Raw genomic sequence first — 23,691 nt, 5'->3', positions numbered from 1 at the left:
TTTTTCTTATTATACATTTCCGTCGTTCCAAAATAAGATATTTTAGTTTTTTTAATTTGTCATAATAACGCGTTTTAGATAATCAAGTAGATATCAATAATCGTTTTTCAATTTCAAAAGCAATAATTAGAGATGATGAAAAATATTGGAGAAATATGTTTGTAATGGGTTTGGGGGTTTTTGTCATTTTATAATTTATCCAAGGATAAATTAAGATGGGATAACTTATACCACCAAATATGTGGTATAACTTATCCTGAGATTATTATTAGTCCCGGGATAAGTTATCCCAAGTATTGCCAAACCAAACGATGTATTAAAAAGTTTATCCCGAGACTATTATTTTATCCCAGGATAATTTGTCTTAGTACCTCACACCAAACGGCCCCTTATAGATTAAGTTCATCTGCTTGGCCTGATAAATGGCAACAATCTCTTAGAAACACTTTAGTTTTGAAACCAACAGCAACTCTCATCAAGGTTTTTACTAGACTCGGAGAGCTTCAACAAATACATTTTATTGGAAAATATGACCAGCCAACCACTGAATTTCATGTCAAAACAGTCTTGAAGTTCATCTATATATGGGCATTTAGCAACTGAAGAAAGCAAATAAACAAAAAATTTACTCTGGCTTTACATATATTAACACCACCATGGCCTTGTCCTTCAGTGTTCTGCTCCTCTCCAAACTAGCCGGAGTAGCTGATATCTAACAACTTTCCGATCACCGTTTCCCTTGGCGATAGAGTTGATCTTTGCTAGATTAGGAGAACCCCGGAATCTATCAGCTACAATTGAACTCAAGGGCGAGTCCAATTCATCAAGCTCATCATCGCTGGTATATGATTTCTTCAGTGCTGAGGAACCGCTTCTTTGTAAAGATTGATTTCCAGTCAGTCCCAGAAAGGTTTTAATGGACCTTACTGAAGGGGGTAAATATGCTGTAGGTGACGCAGTGAATGGGACAGTTGAGACAGATTCTTCAGGAGTATTCCCAACATCCTACATTAAGAAGTGACCCGTTCATGGCAAACTATCTTTCAATAAATAGGATGTTCCTAAAGTTTCAACCAAGCATCAATGAAGTTGCACGAGCGTACAGTTTAAGGTGACGTTTGTCCAATGTTTTTGAGTTTGCAAAATCATTTTTTTGAGTTTTTGCATGAGGTGTTTGTTTGAACTAAATTTGAAAGAAAGGTTGCCTTTTTAAAAAAAATTCCAGCTCAGTTTCTCAAATGTTTCAGAAACCGCAAAACTTTCAAAACTAGTTTTGAGTTTTTTGAAGATTAGCTAAACTATATTTGCAAATCTAATGTTTTCAAGATTAAGACCAAACAAACACCACTTGCAAAACTCGGAACCTAAAATTTGCAAACGCATTAACCCCAAAACTTCAATCAAATGGCAACTTAATACATTTGAACAGACTACCAACCTCAGAATCCAGTGCCCTGAGGACGTCTGGGGGAACTGGGATTGGACAGAACTCATCTGGAACAAAACTACTGAGCACCCGCCTGATCAAAGTTGGACCAAATATAGGACAAACCTTGAAACAGCAAAATAAGAAGAAATTTAGCATACAGCATGATGAAATGCATCAAACGATGTAATGCCCAGAGACTCACCTCTTTTCTAGTTTGAGGATCGGCGAGCATTTCAAAGGGAAGCATCATTAGATCACTTAGAGCATTGAGTTGATTGAAAGGCTTGGCGGGACCTGGTGCCTTATCATGAAGAAGGTCTTCATTATCACCTGGGGAATCATTCTCCTCAATTCCAAAGAGAGTAGATAGCCATCTAGACCAGTCACCAATCTGCCAACAAGAAGTAAGTCACATTCTAATACACTATACGGAATCATTAGTACGTTAGGGCTGACAAGTTATATCTACCTGCTTTTATGAAGAATTCTGGCAGTATACAAGAGAAATGCCTAATACATGCTTCCACCGCTATTTAATTTATTTATTTGTTGCCAGTCCACAGCATTTATGTATGGATGGAAAGACATTCTAATTTAAACCCATCTTTTATCTGAAGTTGATGCATATCTTTGATGCTCAACTGATTCACTTCTCCTTCTTAGTGTAGCGAAGAAAATGTAATAACATCTACGGAGAATCTTCTTTCCCGATCATTAAGATCTCTAAGAATCTTGTTTAACACATCCAGCTAAAATAGAAGTCTTGATATAGATTTATGAAAACCATTAATTTTTATGTGCAGGCAGATTTTCTCCAACCCTGTAAACTCCTATATTGAGTAAGAAGAACGACTAAAAATTATATCATCTTGGAAGATGGTAATTACTTCATTGACATTCTAATGTTACCGCATCTTACATATGAAATAGAGGTTTATTTATGTTGGCTGATGGAGGTTTGCATCCTCAGTGAAAGCAAGCAAATCTCATAACTAATGTTCCGGCATTTGACGGAACATTTTGCATCTTTTACCAGGGATAATTGTACGTTTTTAAGCAACTATTGAAGCATTTAATGCTGGTTTACTTACTCTCATAAAAATGACTTTCCTGGGAAGAAGGAATAACTTGGAAAAGCAGAATACATGCATGTGACTGACTAAATGACGATTTTAAATTTCCATCTTCTGGGAGCCTATAAATACCCAACTTAGGGTTAGATTAGGCATCTTTTGGCTCTTGAAACATTTTGTAACTGAGAATTCTATGAGAAACAAGCTTATTCTTTGGGATTTTTCATTTTATTCACCGTCATCTAAGATCTAGAACAATCACTTGTATCTTTGTAAGTAATTCTGAATTGTTTATGAAATATACAATGGAATTTTTTTCTTTTATTATGTGAGGCTAAAACTCCCATAACTAGGGTTATGCGAACCTTGGTGTGATTTATTGCTAGGGTTGTGAGAATGGTTAAATTCCATAGATAAATTCAATTGCACAATCTTCTCTTCAGATTAATGATCTTTCTTGGTTGCAAACTCGAAGGATGTGACCATGAACACCCCCTTGTTTGAGTAGAAAAGTAGGTGTTGGGAAAAGAGTAGTAGTACAAGAAAATCAAGGGCTTTAACCTTTGGTTCAGGGGTTGATGCCTTAACAGGATTAACTATCTTGAGGATTTAATTGAATATTCCATATCACTCTTTGAGTTCAAAAGAATTAAAGTATAGCCATCTTCTAGGGTTGAGAAACAATTAGATGGACTTTAATGCTCAATTAACCTTGCAATGGGAATTGTTAAGTAGGGATTTGAAAGAGTTCACAACCCTGATTTTATTAACACCTTGATGACCATAATCCTAGTTTAACTTATCTCATTGATTTCATTTTGCAAAATACTCACTAGGTCAAATACCGAGTAATACTCTCAACAACATTTGTTAACAACATAACCCCCATTTTATTTCTAGAAATCTTTGATCAATAGTCTGTTAATAATCATACAACTTAGTTAACACCATATTCCCGGTGGGATTCGACCCCAACCTAGTTAGGTTATATATTTGACGACGACAGCCTACACTTTCTAAGGAAAGTTGTAATTTGGGCATATCAAATTTTGGCGCCGTTGTCGAGGAATACAGTTGTCAATTAAGTATATGAGCGTTAATTGACTTTTGGTCAAGTTTCCTAATTTTACTTTATTTGTTGTTTTTGACTATTACAGGATCTTTGTTGTGTATGCCACAAATCAAAAGGTCGGGCAGGCCATTATTACCTTTTAACCCAGAACCGCAGCGAATTGGGAGTATGGTTGAACAATAAGAAGCTGAAAGATTAGCCGCTTTGGTTAATGCCCAGGTCAATCGACAAAATGCAGATAACCCTGGTCGTGTTGCTAATGCAGATGATGATGACCTGGGTGATGATGATTTGGTTGATCCTATGAACCAGAGATGTGTGGAAAATGTAGCCATACCAGCGAATCATAATCGGCCAGCTAGGGGGGAGAGCAAACCGCCAACTTGTTGTGCAGTTTGACCCGGATGACAATGATGATGCTGATTTGGATGGAGCTGGTGCTACAGGAGTGATTATTCCACCACCATTAGCGTCAGGAGTGCAGTTGATAAATCTCAAGGGGTTATTTGGTGGACTTCAAGGAGATGATCCGAATATGCATCTGATCAACTTTATCAAAATCTGCAAGTCCTTTGATAATCCTGGAGTGGGGCAGAATGCAATCTGTCTGAGGCTATTCCCGTTGTCTCTATCTGGAGAGGCAACCCTGTGGTTGAATGAGTTAGCACCTGATTCTACAACAAACTAGAGGCAACTGAAATGAGCTTTCCTAAAAAGGTTCTTTCCGCCTTCCAGAATGTTACAGTTAAGGGACAAGATTAGTAACTTCAGACAGCTACCGAATAGCTACCGAATGAAGCCCTTCATGAGATATGGGTAAGATTCAAAAAGAAGTAGACGCAATACCCAAATCATAAGATGACTGATGAACATTTGATGGAAACATTCTACAGGGCTTAGGGCTTTGAACTTTCTGACAAAGCCAACTATAGATAATGCCGCAGGAGGAGCTTTCATGGAGCTTACTTTCACTGAGGCCACAGAGATGCTAGAGAGAATGACTAAGACAAGTAGAGCTTGGCATACCCGGGATTTTGAGGTAGCAAGCAATACTGTTCTAGTGGGATGTCAGCAGAACATCATAGGAGAGAACAGGAGTATGATCACGATATGGCTCACATAAAGACCCAGATGGATTTGCTCACAAAGCATTTACTATCAGGGAAGGTAGAAAAGGTAAAAGTTGTGGGGTCACATAGCAGGAGAACTGAATCTGATTCTGAGGAGGAGGCAAACTACTTGAATAATCGGGGGGTTTCCGAGGCAATGGCCAAGGAAATCAAGGTCGGAATTATTATGACAAGGCTGGTTATAGAGATCTTAACCAAGGAAGTTGGAAGAACAAGATTGATGTATATACCACCGAGGAACCGTGACAATGCTGCAAACAACTCTGGGAAGATGTCGATGGAGGATATGATGGCTAAATTGTTGAAAGGTGTGGAGTCAACTGATGTTGAAGGGAGACGATGAGTGATTTTTCATCCATAAGTCAATTAGTTGACTCACATTCTACATCCATCAAGCAATTGGAGCAACAGATGAACCAATTGTCAGTGGCATTCAACCAAAAGAAGAGTGGGACGTTGCCAAGTGACACAGTGCAGAATCTGAGGAATGATAGTTCATGTATGGCTACTACCACTAGAAGTGGTAAAATGTTACTTGGCCCTTGCTTGGATACACCCGTTCCAGACGATGCAGTGGAGTCAAAAGAGGAAGCTGTTAACGAACATCTAGTAGAGCCAAAAACGCTGGAGAAGGTGAAAGGCCCATCTAAACAGAAGCAAGCTGATGATAATGTTAAGAAGGACAACGGAAAAGAGGTAGAGGCCACTGTAACAAAGTTACCTCCTCCGTTTCCACACAGATTGCAGAAGAAAGCGAATGAGACTAAGTTTAGCAAATTCATGGCTATGTTAAAGCAGTTGACAGTGAATGTGCCTTTAGTTAAGGCACTAGAGCAGATGCCAGGATATGTTAAGTTTATGAAAGACCTTGTGACAAAGAAAAGAATTGTGAGTTATGAACCGGTGGATAATCTTCATCATTGTAGTGGTGCTATCGCTACAAGATCACTAGTGCAGACAGAAAGCTGATCCAAGAGCATTCACTGTCCCTTTTAAGATCGGATCGTTTATCTTTGCAAAAGCCTTTTGCGATCTTAGAGCAAGCATTAACCCCATGCCATTGATGGTTTTCAAATAATTGGGTTTGGGAGATCCTACGCCTACTAATATGCGACTTCTGATGGCTGAAAGGTCGGTGAAAAAACCGGTGGGAATTCTGTATGATGTTCTAGTTAAAGTTGCCAGCTTTATATTTCCCGCGGACTTTGTGATTCTGGATTGTGATGTGGATTTCGAAGTCCCCATAATCTTGGGTAGACCGTTCTTAGCGACCAGGAGAGTGCTAATCGATTTGGAGTGCAATGAGCTGAAATTCAGGCTCAATGACGAAGAGGTTAGCTTTGATGTGTGCCAATCTATGAAGCAACAGAAGGAGATGAGTGTTGTTTCAATTATTAATGTGTCTTATAAAGATGATCAAGAGGTGTCAACTGAAGAAAGATTTGCGATGGAGACTTTGGCTGCAGTGTTGATGAACTTCGACAGCAAGGGAATTGATGAGTATGATGAGACCGTTGGTGCACTGATGGGAATGGGGTCATACTTTTATGCCCCCCAAGAAGCTGGATTTGGACTTAAAAAATCGTCCAACACCACCTGTTAAGCTTTCGATTGAAGAACCACCGATGTTGGAACTAAAGGAATTGCCAGGCCATTTGCGGTATGTGTTCCTAGGCGATGAAAACACTTTACCAGTTATTATTGCAGCGAATTTGGGGGAGCATCAGGTCAAGGCTCTTATTTCTGTACTGAGGCGCTATAAGCGAGCTATTGGGTGGACTATTGCCGACATCATAGGCATCCCACCTGGTATTTGCACCCATAAGGTACAGTTGGAAGAAGAATGCACTCCTACGAGTTGAACCTACCAATGCAAGAAGTGGTCAAGAAGGAGATCATAAAGTGGCTTGAAGCTAGGGTTGTCTACCCAATCTTTGACAGTAAGTGGGTGAGCCCTGTACAATGCATGCCTAAGAAGAGAGGCATGACAGTTGTAGCAAATGAGAGGAATGAGATGATTCCACTCAGCCCGGTTACTGGTTGGCGAGTATGTATGGATTACAGGAAGCTGAACTCCTGGACATTGAAAGATGATTTTCCAATGAAGACATGGACCAAATGCTTGATCGGTTGGCAGGAAGGGGTTGGTACTGTTTCCTCGGTGTGTAGGATACAATCAAATATTGATTGCTCCTGAGGATCAAGAGAAAACAACTTTCACATGCCCCTATGGAACTTATGCATTCTACGAATGCCGTTCGGATTGTGTAATACACCAGCTACGTTCCAAAGGTGTATGATGTCGATCTTTTCAGATATGGTGGAGGACACTTTGGAAGTATTCATAGACGATTTTTCTGTGGTAGGTGATTCCGTCGACTTGCGACTTGTGTTTGGTGAATTTGGGGAAGGCTTTGCAGCGATGTGAGGAATTTAATCTTGTTGTAAATTGGGAGAAGTGCCACTTCATGGTGAAAGTAGCATAGTGTTGGGACACAAAATCTCAACAAAAGGAATTGAAGTTGATAGAGCTAAGATAGAAGTTATCGAAAAACTACCTCCTCCTATCTCAGTTAAAGGAGTTCGTAGTTTTCTGGGCCATGCTGGTTTTTACCGAAGGTTCATCAAAGTTTTTTCCAAAATTGCAAACCCACTTTGCAAGTTATTGGAAAAGGAGAGATAGTTTATGTTTGACGATGATTGCATGAAGGCATTCCAATACCTTAAAGAAAAGTTGGTTGCTGCACCTATCATCATTGCTCCAGACTGGTCTAAGCCATTTGAAGTGATGTGTGATGCGAGTGGGGTCGCTTTCGGAGCTGTTTTGGGGCAAAAGAAGGAGAAGTTGTTTCACCCCATTTATTATGCTAGTAAGGCTTTAAATGGTGCACAAAAGAATTACACTGTGACAGAGCAAGAACTCTTGGCCGTGGTGTATGCATTTGAGAAATTTCGGGCATATCTATTGGGAATTAAGGTAGTAGTTCACACTGACCACGCAGCGTTGAGATATCTAATGACAAAGAAAGATGCCAAGCCAAGTGCAACGGGCCATCACCTCAGTGATAGACCGTCAAGGTGAGTCCGCTAGCATGATATTCTGGTAAGTTGTGACGGCATAGCCGACGGACCGTCGGTCACCTGACGCACCGTCGGCTAGACCGTCAGAAAAACCCTTGTTTTTAAAATTACGGGTCGAGGCAAAATTAAGCCCAATGGAATAATTGAACCGACCCAAAGGTCTTTAAATGGATAGATAGAGGGAGTCTGATACATGCACGTTCCTGTCTCTCTAGCTCCCAAAACTGTTGAAACTCCCCCATTCATTGTTTTTAAATTAAATTCATCCTCTCTAAAAACTCTTCACTTCCTTTCCTCTCTTATTTAAACTGCAAACCATCTATTCTTTTCATCAGCATCAAAATATAAGCTCTTACTTTTAAAAGCACTAAGTTGTAGTTGTTCATAAGTTGTGAAGTCCCAGAAGAGTGAAGAAAAAGCATCAACAACAAGGTATGATTCTAACTCCTTTTTGTTTGAAATGTTGAGCATGCTAAGATGAGAGTATAAGTGGTTCCTGAAGAAAATCTTTCTTTTGTTGAAAATAATGGTGGTTCGAACACTGGTGTTAGTTGATTTGAGGTGATGTCTGAGTAAACCGTATTGTAAAAGTACAGAGAATTTGCTAGAAAGTAGGCTTGTTGGCATAAATTTTGCAAATCCCAAGCCTACGTCTACCAGGTGTTCGACAAAATGCCTTAAAGAAGCATGAGACTAAAAAGGGAATAGCTGACGGACGAGATGACGGACCGTCACTGTGACCGTCACCATCTGAGATTGTGAGACTGGTTCTGTTAAGCACTGATGGCCAGAGCGATGGACCATCAGCCTGACCGTCACTTTAAAACAGTCATGTTTCTTTCTTTTTTATTACAACTTACTACATCATTTAACTCCGTGGTGTGATCTTATGTTCTATTTTCACACATAATGACTCAAAAACTACCCTCGAGGAGAGGTGGTGGGCGATCTCAACAGTCTTGAGACACCAATACTCAAAGGGGCAGGGATGAACAAGAACGGGATGAAGAAGCACCAGCTTTCAACACCCGCCAAAGTGAGAAAAAAAAAAAGCACTCTCCCAGTCTGAGGAGGAGAGTAAAAGTGAGAGCAACAGCACAATAAGTTCTATCCCCGATGAGGAAGGGGTTAACACTTCAAACCCTGACCCAGTCGATGTGTCAAAACCTGAGGAAGGAAATGTGATTAAAAGCAAGGACCCGAAAGTGTGTGAATCAATTCGGTGGGAAGTTGAGGGCACGAAAAAACACTTCTATGATGGGCTCCATCCAACACAAAATAGACCTATGAAGCAGCCCATCGCAGAAGAGTATCAAATAGTCACTTTCGATCTCCATGAGTATCCAGATCTGGAAAGGAGGTCCTATGAGTATGAGCTAGTGAGCTTGAGCAAGCCTCCAGGGTCGTAATAACCAAACATAGTGCGGGAATTATTTGCCAACTACTTGGCACTATTGGAGAAGGATTGTCCCAAAGGCACCAGACTTACAGACATAAGGAACAGAACACAGGTTCGTTCCTGTGAGAGGGATGACAGTTGATATTTCAGATCGCACAATCAACCGAATGTTGTTCGTTCCAGATTATGAAGCACCAGTCGTCACACTAGAGCTAGAGCATCGTATGTTGACAGCATCTAGCCAACGGCCTTGGTTGGCTCGGGTTCTTACAGACGACGGTAACCCATCATGGCTGCAAGGTAAAAATCGGATCGCAAAGTCGTCCTTAAGTTTCAGGGCGAAGTTTTGGTAGGCCATCGTCAGGTTAAGGCTAATGCCTACAGGAGGGGATGCTAACTTGGATAATCAAAGGGCAGTCGTAGTAGCCAGTATGAATGAGGGGTTGAAGATTAACTTCGATTACGTAATTGCTGATGAAATGTTTGTTCATGCTCACAAGACGGCAAGCGCATTACCATTTTCATGCTTGATCACGGAGTTGTTTAGGCAAGTTAATGTGCCTGTAATCAGGGGAGAGGAAAATGAAGTCCGAGCATTTAGAAGACAAAACATTGAGCGGACAAAGAACGATTCTAAGTTCGAAATGCGAGTTCATAAGCCACCAGCATATGAGGCACAGTCTGCACCTGCACCCGCTCCACCCGCTCCAGAGACTTCAGAGATGCCTCCAAGTATGCCATTGCCACTAACCACTTATGTTCCACCAAGTTATGCGCCACCAAGTACTTCTGCAGGTTCGAAATCTATGCCTCCGGTGGGAGAGACATCAGACACTGCGTCCATCCCACCGAGATATTCGGAGTACAGGTTGACACAGGAAAACTTTGCAAAGACTATGAAAGCTCAGAAGAAATTCGAGCAGCAATTGAATGCTTGGTCGAAAGAATTCAAGCCGTTTGTAGACCAAATTGTTGCTGAAGCCCTTAAGCCATATGAGAATTTACATGCAAGGATGGATGATATGGAGGAGCGAGTGAACAACATGAGAGAGCTATCCATTCCAGATGTTGCAAAGTTCGTGGATGAATTCAGAAAGGCACAAGCTGATATTGCTGAGTTGAAGAAACAACCACCACCAAGTGCATTTGATCCCGCATTGGTGGTAAGTGATGAAGAAGAAGGTCTTGTAGATCTCATGGGCAGGCCACTCAAGGAAAAAGGTAAACAGGTTGATAAAAGTGCTGACACAAGGTCGGAAAGGCAGAAGAGGCGCAGAGATGAAACACCTGAGCAAAGAAGTATGAGAAAAGCAATAAAAAGATCAAAGAGAGATGAAGAGAAAAGAAAGAAGAAAGTCGTTGATGAAGCAGCTGGGGTGTCCACTAGTTCAGCCTGAGGAAGTAGACACATACCGGAGCCAGTGCCTATTCTGTACTACCTATTGAGGAGGAAGCTGTATTGAGTACTCCGACTACTGAGGGGGTCGTTGCAGTTGTACCTGAGGCTAAAGAAGCTTCACCTGACTCGACTGATTCACAAGCCTAAAGGCTTTTCAAGTACTCTGCTCCCTTGTACTTAAATTATGATGCATTGAGGACAAAGCAATTTTTTAGTGGGGGTGGGGTACTTATTGTGAAGTTGGTCACCACGGGGGTTTTTGTTGCATCTGTGTGATAAGAAGGTGCCGCCCAAGCTTAAAGGCAAATTCTATAGGGTGGTAGTCCGTCCGGCCTTGCTGTATGGAGCGGAGTGTTGGCCAGTTAAGAACTCCCACATCCAAAGAATGAAGGTGGCAGAAATGCGGATGTTGCGCTGGATGTGTGGACTGACCCGAGGGGATAGAGTTCGGAATGAGACTATCCGGGAGAAGGTTGGTGTGACTTCAGTGGAGTGTAAGATGCGGGAAGCACGATTGAGATGGTTCGGACACGTGAAGAGGAGGGGCACGGATGCCCCGGTCCGTAGGTGTGAGAGGCTAGCGTTGGATGGTTTTAGACGGGGTAGGGGTAGACCGAAGAAGTACTGGGGTGAGGTGATTAGGCGGGACATGGAACAGTTACAGCTCACCGAGGACATGACCCTAGATAGGAAGGTATGGAAGATGCGAATTACGGCAGAGGATTAGGGCCAGTTCGGGTCGCTAGTGTAGGGAATAAATTGGTGGGGGTGTATTCCTGTTATGATTCCGTATTCAATGTTCCGTGTTCCGTGTTCCATGTTTATTACGAATATGTGTGCTTTCCTTTGCTGTATATTCCTGCATTCCTGCTTTACTCTGTTTTATATTCCTTATGGGTGCCGTATCTATGTTATGTCATCTGCTTCTGTGCTGTACTATGTGTTGTGTGATATCTCGTGACTTGAGCCGGGGGTCTTTCGGAAACAGCCTTTCTACTTCATCAGAGGTAGAGGTATGGACTGCGTACATCTTACCCCCCCCAGACCCCACTAAGTGGGAATACACTGGGTTTGTTGTTGTTGTTGTTGTTGTTGTGTTCTTTTCCCTCGTGTGCTAGGGAACCGGCATGTTTAATTGTTTAGGTTGTTATTTTTCTGTTGTTTATCTTTTGTGGAATTTTTGTGATTATAAATATGTTCTTTTCGTTTGCCATCTTTCATGTGTATTGAAGAAGAACGCTGTGGTAGAAAACTGTGAACTTGTTAGTTTATGATAATGCCCTTTTTGTCGCATAATGTGTAATGATCAACCATTGTGGATCTGAGATTGGCATTAGAATGCTAAAGCATAAGTATGATTGGCGCAAGTCCAAGAGTCTGTAATATGAGTAGTAGTTCATTGCCAGTGTGTGAGAGAATTTGATGTAGTTCTTACATTGTGTGTACAGCGAGAACTTGCCCGATTCAGTTTTTGTAGAATTATGGTTGATTAGTCGAGGTGCGCGCAAGCTGGCCCGGACACCACGGTTATAAAAAAAATAGGATAGGATAATAGGGCTCCTTCTAATATTAGTCCATTTAGCCTTAAAAGCCCTACAAAAAAGATGTAGTTTTGCCCTTTGAAACCTTTTTTGAGCCTTTTTCTTAGTTATTTATTCCGCCCCAACGATTTGGATTCACTCTATTCTTAATGTTAACACCTGACCTTGGCCCTGGTCCAGCCTTGGACATTGTGCACCTCAACACAGGCGAAATGCCTAAGTTGAGGGTGGCTACTATTAGGAAGTTAATCATTCGAAGTTAAAAGTTTGAGCTATGTAAATTTGTCTCATCCGGCCCTGATCTATTTAGATAATGTGTACCTCAACTGGCAGCATCAGCATACGTTGAGGGTGGCTGATGCAACAACAACAACAACAACAACAAACCCAGTGTATTCCCACTTAGTGGGGTCTGGGGAGGGTAAGATGTACGCAGTCCATACCTCTACCTCTGATGAAGTAGAAAGGCTGTTTCCGAAAGACCCCCGGCTCAAGGCACAAGATATCACACAAACACATAGTAAAGCACAGAAGCAGATAACATAACATAAATACGGCACCCATAAGGAATATAAAACAGAGGAAAGCAGAGGAAAGCACACAGATTCGTAATAAGCCTGGAACACTGAATACGAAATCATAACGGGAATAAAAAATAAAAAATAAAAAAAACCCCACCAAGTAATTCCCTACACTAGCGACCCAATCTGGCCCTACTCTTCTGCCGTAATTCGCGTCTTCCAGACCTTCCTATCTAGGGTCATGTCCTCGGTGAGCTGTAACTGTTCCATGTCCCGCCTAATCACCTCACCCCAGTACTTCTTCGGCCTACCCCTACCCCGCCTAAAACCATCCAACCCCGCCTAAGGAATATAAAACAGAGGAAAGCAGAGTATAGTTTGTAAAGGAAGTTGAAATGAAGAATGAAATAGTCATGGTGAGTAGCACTAAAGTTAAGGAGGGTGAAATCTGGACCTGAAGTCATTATCTCTAGAACATTCCCCACTTGTCACCGAAGCCTCATTACAAGCTATAAAAAGTCCTATTTGATCCTGCTAATTGTATGTAGGTTGTTTAAGATGATAAGGGCAAGCTTATGGGTGTATGTGCTTTGTTTGAAACTTTCCTTGTGAGAGTGCGAGTTCAATTCGTTAGTCCGCAAATTCAATGAGCAAGTGTGGCGGATTTCTTTAAATGTGAAGGCAATTTGAACTGCACTTATCATTACTGATTTCTTTGAGATTGTGTGTCCATGAGTTGCATGTGTTGAATTGTAGAATAATGCCAAATGTGGATCCTTATGTGTTGAGACTTCATGAGTAAGGTGCAAATTAAGTGGTTGCTTAACGTATAGTTCAACAGTGGAAGTACCTGTCATTGTTCTTGTTATGCACGTGATGTGGTGTTGAGTTGCTTGAGGACAAGCAATTGTGTTAAGTTGAGGGTGTTGATGTTCCGACATTTGACGGAACATTTTGCACTTTTTACAAGGATATTTGTACTTTTTTAAGCAACTATTGAAGCATTTAAAGTTGGGTTTTACTTGTTCTCAAGAAAATGACTTAGAAGAAGGAATAACTTGAAAAAGCAGGAAATACATACATGTGACGGACTAACTGACGGGCCGTCAACCTTGCGACAGACCGTCACTGTATCCGTCGGCCTTAAACATAACAGAAGTCACCAAGGATCCAAGTGACGGACCGTCAAGCCAGCGACGGGCCATCATTCTGTTCGTCAGACTTAAGCAGAACAAAGGAAAGCCAAAGTCCAAGTGACGGGCCGTCAGGCTTGCGATGGACCGTCACTTTGGCCATCGCCCTTAAACAGACAGCATAGAGATTTGAGTCCCAGTGACGGGCCGTCAAGCTTACGACGGACCGTCACTTTGGCCGTCAACCATGATGCGGCAACCTGTGTTTTGAATTTTAAATTCCCATCTTCTGGGAGGCTATAAATACCCAGCTTAGGGTTAGACTATGCATCTTGTGGCTTTTGCAAAATTTTGTAACTCTTATTCTTTGGTATTTCATTTTATTCACCATCATCTAAGATCTAGAACAACCTCTTGTATCTTTGTAAGTAATTCTGAATTGTTTATGAAATACAACAACAACAAACCCAGTGTATTCCCACCTAGTGGGGTCTGGGGGGTAAGATGTACGCAGTCCATACCTCTACCTCTAAAGAAGTAGAAAGGTTGTTTCCGATAGACCCCCGGCTCAAGTCACGAGATACCACACAAACTCATAGTAAAGCACAGAACTAGATTACATAACATAAATACGGCACCCATAAGTATTAGAAAACAGAGGAAAGCACACAGATTCGTAATAAAACATGGAACACGGAATCATAACAAGAATAAAACACCCCACCAAGTAATTCCCTACCCTAGCAACCCAAACCGGCCCTAGTCTTCTGCCCTAATTCGCGTCCTCCAGACCTTCCTATCTAGGGTCATGTCCTCGGTGAGCTGTAACTGCTCCATGTCCCGCCTAATCACCTCACCCCAGTACTTCTTCAGCCTACCCCTACCCCGCCTAAAACCATCCAACGCTAGCCTCTCACACCTACGAACCGGGGCATCCATGCCCCTCCTCTTCACGTGTCCGAACCATCTCAATCGGGCTTCTCGCATCTTGCACTCCACCGGAGTCACACCAACCTTCTCCCGGATAGTCTCATTCCGCACTCTATCCCCTCTAGTCAGCCCACACATCCAGCGCAACATCCGCATTCCGAATTGTTTATGAAATATACAATGGAATTCTTTTCTTTTATTATGTGTGGCTAAAACTCCCATAACTAGGGTTATGGGAGCCATGTGTGATTTATTGCTAGGGTTGTAAGAATGGTCAAATTCCATAGATAAATTCAATTGCATAATCTTCTCTTCAGCTTAATGATCTTTCTTGGTTGCAAACTCGAAGGATGTGCCCATGAACACCCCTATGAACACCCCTTGTTTGAGTAGAAAAGTTGGCATTGGGAAAAGAGAACAAGTACAAGAAAATCAAGGGCTTTAACCTTTGGTTTATGGGTTGATGTCTTAACAGGATTAACTATCTTGAGGATTTAATTGAATATTCCATATCACTCTTTGAGTTCGAAAGAATTGAAGTGTAGCCATCTTCTAGGGTTGAGAAACAATTAGATGGACTTTAATGCTCAATTAACCTTGCAATTGGAATTGTTAAGTAGGGATTTGAAAGAGCTCACAACCCTGATTTTATTAACACCTTGGTGACCATATTCCTAGTTTAACTTATCTCATTGATTTCATTTTCAACGTACTCACTAGCTCAAATACCGAGTAATACTCTCAACAATATTTGTTAACAACATAATCCCCTTTTATTTCCGGAAACCTTTGATCAATAGTCTATTAATAATCATACAACTTAGTTAACACCATATTCCCTCTGGGATTCGACCCCAACCTAGTTGGGTTGTATATTTGACAACGACCGCTTACACTTTCTAAGGAAAGTTGTAATTTGGGCGTATCAAAAACATCTTTGGAGAGAATCTATTAGCAAGATCAACAAGATCAATGAGCATTGTGCTAAAGTATCTAGAAGGAGCATCAATGGCAGATTCTCCTTCCAACTCTGAAAACTCCCATATTAGGTAAGAAGAATGAAATTGACGATTATATCAGTAATGTATCACCGACTAAGCTAAAAAAACACTGGCTAGCTTGACTACTCACAGCATTTTTTAGTTGTGCACCAGCGCCAAAGCTTGATTTCCCTGCAGGGATAGGGAGGACCTTAGAATCACAAATGGGATCTGATACTGGATCCGTTGGCATTTCTTCAGCTGATTCACGAAGGATTGCATTGAACATGGCCACATCCAATCTACTCACCAACTGTTCCATTACCTGTTATAATCCATAAACAAAGAACTAACTATATCCACTAAATTCAATAAGCAAAACTGAGAAACTAGTTATGCAAGGTTGTTCAGGTGTCATAATGCACAAGTAGGTACTAAGTAAACCTGGTAACATAAAGTATAACTTCTCATTTAGAAACAAAAACAGAAATTCTGCATTAACATTAATAACACGTCTCCATACACAGGAAAAATTCCTATTTCTACAAGAAACAATGCAGTGGAATGTTAACTCATGCCAGTTTCTAGTATATGTTCGATTCTGTTGAACAGGGGATACAAATGTGCAATCAACTTACCAATCTAGACAGCAAGGACAAGCAGCCACACTCATGTCCTCCTGCCCTAACTGGGCAAAGCCTTTCACAGGCATCCTTGAAAGCCTTCTTCCAGAGCTCAATGGAGAGATTACCTTGCTCTTGATCCCCTAAACTACTCCTGCATCCATAGGTTTTCTTAACACTAGAGCTCACTGATCTGCCACCAGGGTTTGTAGCTGTGTTTTGCATGTGTGGAGTCAAAGTCTGCATCCATAGAAAAAAATCAAGTCACAGCACTGATTTTAAAAATGAAATATTATTCGTTAAATAAAGAAACAAGAGAGAGAGCACAAGAAACAGATTTTTAGGATCAACCTGCCACCAGACAGACTCAACAATGCGGGAGAAAATCCAAGCTTCAACTTGTTCCAGTGCAATCATAAAGGTTTCAGTATCCTCCCAGTTACCAAGTTCTTCTGTTAGACAATTGTTGAGGTCCTTGTTGAAAGAAATCTCATTCCTTTTTTTCAGGGATCTTCCATTTAAACTAGTGTTACCCGTATTGCTCTCCGCATATGGTCTATCATCTTCTCTCCTTCCTCCAGCAGCCTGGCTAACAATTGCTCTCAATATGACTGAATTTGACAACCAAAAGGTCAACCTGTAAATCAAGAAACAGACAACTGAAATCTTCTGTGGTACAGAAAGGGTAATCACTTTAATTCCTCTATGCCCAATTGCAACTCATTAATGATACTAACTTCATTTCCATGACAAAAGTAACTAATATTTTTATTTATAATCAGTGTAATAAGATGACGAGACACCTAAAATTCGACCCAAGAGTCAAACCAGGGAATAAGCTTCACCAGAAGCTTATCACATAAGAAAGAAAAACATTTTTATTTGTTGAGCAATCACAACTTTTCTCCGTTTCATTGACTTAAATTACTGCTAGCTTCTTCTTAGGTATTACTTCAATGCAAAACTACAAATTTTCCCCAAGGGTTATTGGTACACGGTTCAAAACTCAATGGATGATGAGCCCGCCCCTCTATCCATTGATGTGAACCTACAATTGATGATAAAAGTAGTGCTCAGTCTAATACAAAGGAATTAAGAATATGCTTCACAAAGCCAAAATGTAGGCTTGCACCAAGTTCCTTTACATATTTGACGATGATATACCTTGGAACATCATTTCCGCAAGCTTTTGAAACCAAAACTAAACCTGAGACAGCAGCTCTAGCAGCACCTGCCTGTTTAACTCGAGATTTTGTTCTGCAAGCATGAACATAAAATCGAGAAAGGCGGCGAGCTGGAGCATGGACCTTGTGTGCAGAACTGCCATGCTCAGCCACTACAGAATAAAGGCTAACCTCGACAGCGGCCGCTTCCATTAGTTCTTCCTCAAGTGTCTCGATTTTAGACTTCCATTCATTTTTTCTATCAGGAGATCCATTCACTGTTTTATTACCTTTACCATTAGACCAAGCATCTTCCGAAACATGCAGTTTTGCGGACTTCTCTGGATTCTGGCTGCTATCAGGAAATCCGCTTCTGTTAGCTAAGTCATTCAGTTGGTGAGACTTCACATGCTTTGATTTACCTTTGCTAGATCCCTGCAATACAGGAACCTTATTCGAATTAAGAGTATCACCCTTCAAAAAGCTGTGTTTCTGGCCTAATGTGATTTCTGAAAAATGAGGACTCTCTTTCAAGTTCTCTTCATGCTGGTCAATCTCTAGAAGCTCCATTCCTTTTCCATTCACTACACCAACATGTAAATCCTTGAGTACTGTACTTTCAGTGTGGACCTTTGGTTTATTTCGGGAGTCCTGATAGCGATCACTATAGGAATCGACTTTGAGGAAACCTTTCTTGTCAGCATTATCTTCCTGAATATCATACATCATACTTTGCTGCTCAATAACTGTCGCAGAGTTGCTTGCCTTCCCATTTTTATTTCTATAACTTTGTAATGAGGAAGAGGATCCTGTTGCTTGGGAAGCAGATTTCTTCTGTATTGACGTCATACTTCTTTCAGAAAATTTAGATAAAGAGGTGGTGTTGCTCAGAGAATTTTCTCTGTTCAATGATAAGCTACTTGACAACCCGGGAGCTACATTTCTAGAATTTCTACTGGTAGAATCCATGAGCATTACTGTAGCGTCCAGTCCCAAAAGTATATCAGGTTCTGGATTGTCCCTCAGCACGTTCTCAGTTATGGATTCATGTGCAATCTAAAATATAATCATGGTAGAGCATTAATAAATAACCTGCAACGACAGATAGGCATATGTAGGGAAACACACCATACAACCTACAGCAAATTTGATTCACATAGAACGCCTGCATAGGTTATAATACAGTCTATCATCAAAGGGGAGCGACTAGTAGACAAGTAACTCCCCTACAGACTTCTGCATATAGCAAAACACTTCTTTGTCAATATGAAAGATGCAATTCAAGACCCTGCTAAATCAGTCATCGGGAAGTCCAGGAAATAGAAGAATGAAATATTATCTCCTTACCGCCACCATAAGTGAATAAGACACCTGTTTCAAACTCGAATTGAAAGGGATATTTACAACTACAAGAATTTAGCCAAAATTCCATAACTGACAATTTACATTGTTATCTCTAGAAGAACTCGCCAAAATGGACGAGTATAAGGGCCGTCTGGTTTGAACTACAGAAAGAGTTTGCATAATAGCCTAAGATTTAATTCTCATTTCTTGGAGATGGAGTACGATGATTCCTTTATATAAGAACAAAAGGGACATGCAGAGTTGCAACAACTATAGGGGTATCAAGTTGTTGAGTCATACTATGAAGGTTCGGAAAAGGATGGTCGAGTTGAGGCTGAGGAGGATCATGACAAATTTCGAGAATCAGTTCAGTTTCATTCCAGGTCGCTCGACTACAGAAGTCATTTACCCCGTGAGGAGATTAGTGGAGCAGTATAGGGAGAGGAAAAAGGACTTGCATATGGTGTTCATCGATCTTGAGAAGATGTACGGCAAAGTTCCCAGGGAGGTTCTGTGCAGATGCTTGGAGGCTAGAGGTGTGCCCGTGGCATACACTAAGTCGATTCAAGACACGTACGACGGAGCGATGACTCGTGTGAGAACAGTAGGAGGAGATTCGGAGAACTTCCCTGTTTTGACAGGATTGCACCAGGGATCTACTCTTAGTCCATTTTTATTCGCCTTAACGATGGATGTATTGACACGGTGCATTCAACGGGAGGTGCCTTGGTGTATGTTATTTGTCGATGATGTAGTGCTAATTGACGAGATGTAGGGAAGAGTTAATGATAAGTTGGAGGTTCGAAGACAGACCCTAGAGTATAAAGGGTTTAGGTTGAGCAGGACCAAGACGGAGTACTTGGAATGCAATTTTAGTAATTCGACGCACGAGGTCGACGTGGTAGTGAAGTTGGATTCTCAGGCCATTCAGAAGAGAGAGAGTTTCAAGGTGCAGGGTGGTTGAAATGGAGGTTCGCTTCAGGAGTCTTGTGTGATAAGAAAGTGTCTTCTAAGCTTAAAGGAAAGTAGTCCAACTGGCTATATTGTGTGGAGCGGAGTGTTGGCCAGTTAAGAACTCTCACATCCAAAAGTTGAAGGTGGTGGAGATGAGGATGCTGAGATGGGTGTGTGGACTTACTAAGAGAGATAAGGTTAGAAAAGAGATTATTCGACAGAAGGTGAGAGTGGCTTCTGTGGAAGACAAGATGCGAGAAGTGAGGTTGAGATGGTTCGGGCATGTGATGAGGAAGGGCACAGATGCCCCAGTACAGAGGTGTGAGAGGCTGGCTATGGATGGCTTTAGGCGAGGTAGAGGTAGGCCGAAGAAATATTGGAGGGAGGTGTTTAGGCATGACATGGAGCAGTTACAGCTTACGGAGGAATGAACCTTGATAGGAAGGTGTGGAGGAAGCAGATTAGTGTAGAAGGCTAGTGGGTAGGAGTGCGTCTTTACTAGTAGGAAGGCCGAAGGAGGGCTTTGCAGATATCTTGTAGTTACTTGTTTGTGGTGTCTACAGATGTTTGTGATTTCGGATAGATAGTTTATAGTATTACTCTATGGATGTCTTGTTTCTTTAGTATCTAGTGGTGTGTTATTCCATTTGGTTGTTTGTTTTCATGTTTTTGTTTGTTATATGGTTATTTGTTTAAGAAACAACCTCTCTACTTCATCAGAGGTAGTGGTAGAGACCGCGTACACTTTACCCTCCCCAGAGCACACACACTTAGTGGGAATACACTAGGTATGTTGTTGTTGTTGTTGTTCCAATGACTGAGCACAAATGGTAATTATTGAAACTGATTAAATAAAATTAGAAAAGATAACCCCAGAATGATTAATTAAGAAAGTTCTCGGATTCAGAATAACAAACAGAATATAAATGTTACAAATACCTTTCCTTTCTGAGATGGTGAAAATCTTGCAGCCTTAGCAACATTTTGCGATGAATATGACGATTCATCATCAGTGAAAGATGCAACCTCATCCTCATCATCGTTTTTTCCATTCACAGAATCTGCAACAGATTCTTGTCCATCCCTTTCTATGGATAGTTCTTTCCCTACACTAACTTGGGATGAACTTGAGCTACCCCTCCCAGTAGGATGTATGCTAACAAACAGAGCTGGTTGGTCGGAGCTCTTAGAACTTTTCTTGCAGTTGAGTGGAGTGTAAATAGATACAACCTCCTCAATTATTCCAAAATCTGCAAGATTTATTACTGATGTCCCCAAGAGTTGGCCTTTAGTTGTCTTATCCTTACGAAGCTCATATAAATAGAAGTCCAAGAAATTCTTCTGGAATTTGTCATTGTCCTTCTTTTCGCGACATAAAGTTAATGGAAGGGTGAAAGACTCCCTGAATTCAATGCTGGAATCCCCAACACTAGACACAATAGAACCAGAATTCTGACCATCATTTTCCCATTGAAGCAACACAGACTGAACAGACTTGAGGGACTGTGATGGAGGCCAATGTTTAATCTCATCTATCTGAAAGACGTACTCCACTTGAACAGAAGCACCCTTTTTGTGCTTTGACCTCAGCCCAAGAACCATTGCTACAATTTAAATGGAAAGGCTGTTGGTGGATAGACTAAATCATTCAATGTGAAGTACAAGCAAAAACTTACTTTAAAGTCAAGAAATATAACAACAATCTGTTTCAGAAAATAACAGCCTCGTACAATGTAAATTGACTAAAGTTAGTATAAGTAAAATAAGACACAATCTCAAATCACCAGCTTCCCCACAGCAAAACCAAATAAAGTTAAAATGCAGTTTGAGTACTGCCTCTTCATTCATTCAGCTAACCTTTCAATCAACAAAAAAGAAACGAAAAAGAAGAGACCATTTATGATACCTATAAAAACCACAAACAATGGACTAACAAGATAGTAAATTGGAATTCAATTGGATAGTAACGTTTAATACAATCTAAAGAATCACAATTGCATGATCCACAACAAAATGGTGAAAAGCAGAACAGAAAATAGGAAACAAAGAGCATTACTCTGATTAGAGGGGAAACTGCCGCTTTGATGACAATAAGTAAACTCAAATGAAATCTTTTTTTGTTCTTTAGATCTTGTTGGGTGGTATGTTTGAAGGAGAAGTAAAGAAGAAAACTTTAATGGGAAAAGGAAGGAGAAGGGAAGGCCAAAGCCTAAAGATCTGTTAAATTGAACAAGAAGATGCGACGTGTGAATCGAAGTTTACAACTCTACCTCACTCACTTTCTATCTAGCTGAGGGGTCGGGTCGTTTGCTAGATTGCTAGGTATATCAGTAATGTTTTCATTATTAATGTAAAGTATCAGTAATGTTGATTATGCATATGTTATTTTTTATAGGATATTTGATTTAATATAGTAAAAATAATACTCCCTTCATTCCATTTTATCTGTCGTCATTTGATCGAGTACGGAATTTAAGAAATAAGGAAAAAGTTTATCAAATTATCCTTTATCAAAAAATATGTCAATATATTATTTTTTTAATTAAGTGAGACCAATAAGGGTAAAAGGGCAATTGTGCCTTTAAAAAGTTGTCAAATAAAGAAAGACAACACTTATTTTGGGACGAATTAAAAAGAAAATAATGACACATAATCGAGACAGAAGGAGTACTATTTATTTTCATAATTTCATCAAAAAGAAATTATTTATTAAAATATTTTTCTTTTCATTAAAAGCTTCATAGATGTCTCAAGACAATTAAAAAAAATGACAACATTCGCTTACAAAAACATTTTCTACAAAAAAAATTGTCACCTTCAATTAATTGGGTGTTGTTTCTCCTCATCTTTCACCCAACTTTTCTTAAAAATATCATAACTTTCTGAACTTTTTTTCAATCAATTTTAATGAAATTAGCAATTTTACGTTCGGATACAGATCAAGATCAGACTTGAGGTCTCAATAGAGCCATTAATAGATTATTATCACATCATGTTTAATCTGTCTAATGCTATTATCATAAAACCAATGAGAAAATGGTCAAATACGCCCCCCCAACCTTTAACCCAAATCTCAACTACACATTTATACTTTGAGAGGGTCTTATGACCCCCCTGAACTATTTTAAAGTGAAATTATTATCCCTGGACTATTTTAAAGTGGAATATATACCCCTCTAAAAACTCATACCAGATTTTATTTTGATTTGTGGTCTACATGCGCTGCCACGTGTCATGCCACGTAATTCCATGTCATATATCATTTTTTACTATAAAAAAATAATTCCACGTCATGCCCCATCATTATCATCCTCTTCTTCTTTTTCTTCCTCTTATTCTTCTATTCTTCTTCTTCTTCAATGGCATAATGAATCATATGGAATTCACACGATATGTAATATTATCAAAATCAAATCAACAATTAATGTCCAAAAAATATTTGATTTTCACAAAATGGCGTTGCGCCAGTGATGGCGCCGCGATAGTGATGGCGCCGGAAAATTCAAAATTCCGATGACTTTAGTTTCCAATCTGAATTGATTCAACATTTTCACGTAATTCGAGTTCTTGAATGCCATTGAAGAAGAAGAAGAAGAAGAATTGAAGAAGAAAAAAATTAATTGTTATTAATGGGGTTTTGGGTGTCATTGAAGAAGGAGAAGAAGAAGAAAAAAAAAATTTAATTGTCATTGATGGGTTCTTGGATGTCATTGAAGAAGAATTGAAGAAGAAAAAGAAAAAAAAATTATCATTCTTAGATGCCATTGAAGATGAAGAGAAAATGGAGAAGAAGAAAAAAAATAATTAAAATTATATATATATATTTAAAGAAATGTAATAAAATAATTTCGTTCTCACTCTCTTTAAAGAGAGTGAAACACACTCTCTTGCCATGTTAGCGTTGGAGGAGTAATAATTT

At 40.2% G+C, this 23,691-nt stretch overlaps 1 protein-coding gene across 2 annotated transcripts; it reads right to left on the bottom strand.

Moving 5' to 3' along the window:
* Positions 1–436: 436 nt before the first annotated feature.
* On the bottom strand, positions 437–22,128 carry LOC107846380. Of its 2 annotated transcripts, none has more exons than XM_047398915.1 (9): positions 21,829–22,128; positions 20,712–21,376; positions 17,476–18,530; positions 16,663–16,948; positions 16,327–16,551; positions 15,840–16,013; positions 1,632–1,820; positions 1,439–1,552; positions 437–1,005 (listed from the first exon to the last, which is right to left on the bottom strand). In XM_047398915.1, exons 2-9 carry the CDS (start codon positions 21,372–21,374, stop codon positions 670–672), a joined length of 3,042 nt encoding a protein of 1,013 aa, XP_047254871.1. In that variant the 5' UTR covers positions 21,375–21,376; positions 21,829–22,128; the 3' UTR covers positions 437–669. The 2 variants fall into 2 exon arrangements, with proteins under 2 accessions (XP_047254871.1, XP_016546276.2); XM_016690790.2 differs by having other exon boundaries at positions 20,712–21,396; positions 21,829–22,117.
* Between the last annotated feature and the right edge of the window lie 1,563 nt (positions 22,129–23,691).

Source organism: Capsicum annuum, chromosome 11 (assembly GCF_002878395.1).
Source record: "Capsicum annuum cultivar UCD-10X-F1 chromosome 11, UCD10Xv1.1, whole genome shotgun sequence".
In the NCBI taxonomy this organism is placed as follows: Eukaryota; Viridiplantae; Streptophyta; class Magnoliopsida; order Solanales; family Solanaceae; genus Capsicum; species Capsicum annuum.
Note: the sequence above shows the minus strand (reverse complement) of the source record. Positions and strands in the feature narration are given on the sequence as shown.

Bases quoted from the DNA above. Each gene is read 5' to 3' on its own strand.
- LOC107846380 (XM_047398915.1), bottom strand. From the start codon at position 21,374: ATGGTTCTTGGGCTGAGGTCAAAGCACAAAAAGGGTGCTTCTGTTCAA. The intron at 16,552-16,662 runs GTTGATCCTAAA...CTATGGATGCAG, and splicing joins TTGAGTCTGTCTGGTGGCAG to ACTTTGACTCCACACATGCA. The intron at 1,553-1,631 runs GTGAGTCTCTGG...TGCTGTTTCAAG, and splicing joins ATCCTCAAACTAGAAAAGAG to GTTTGTCCTATATTTGGTCC.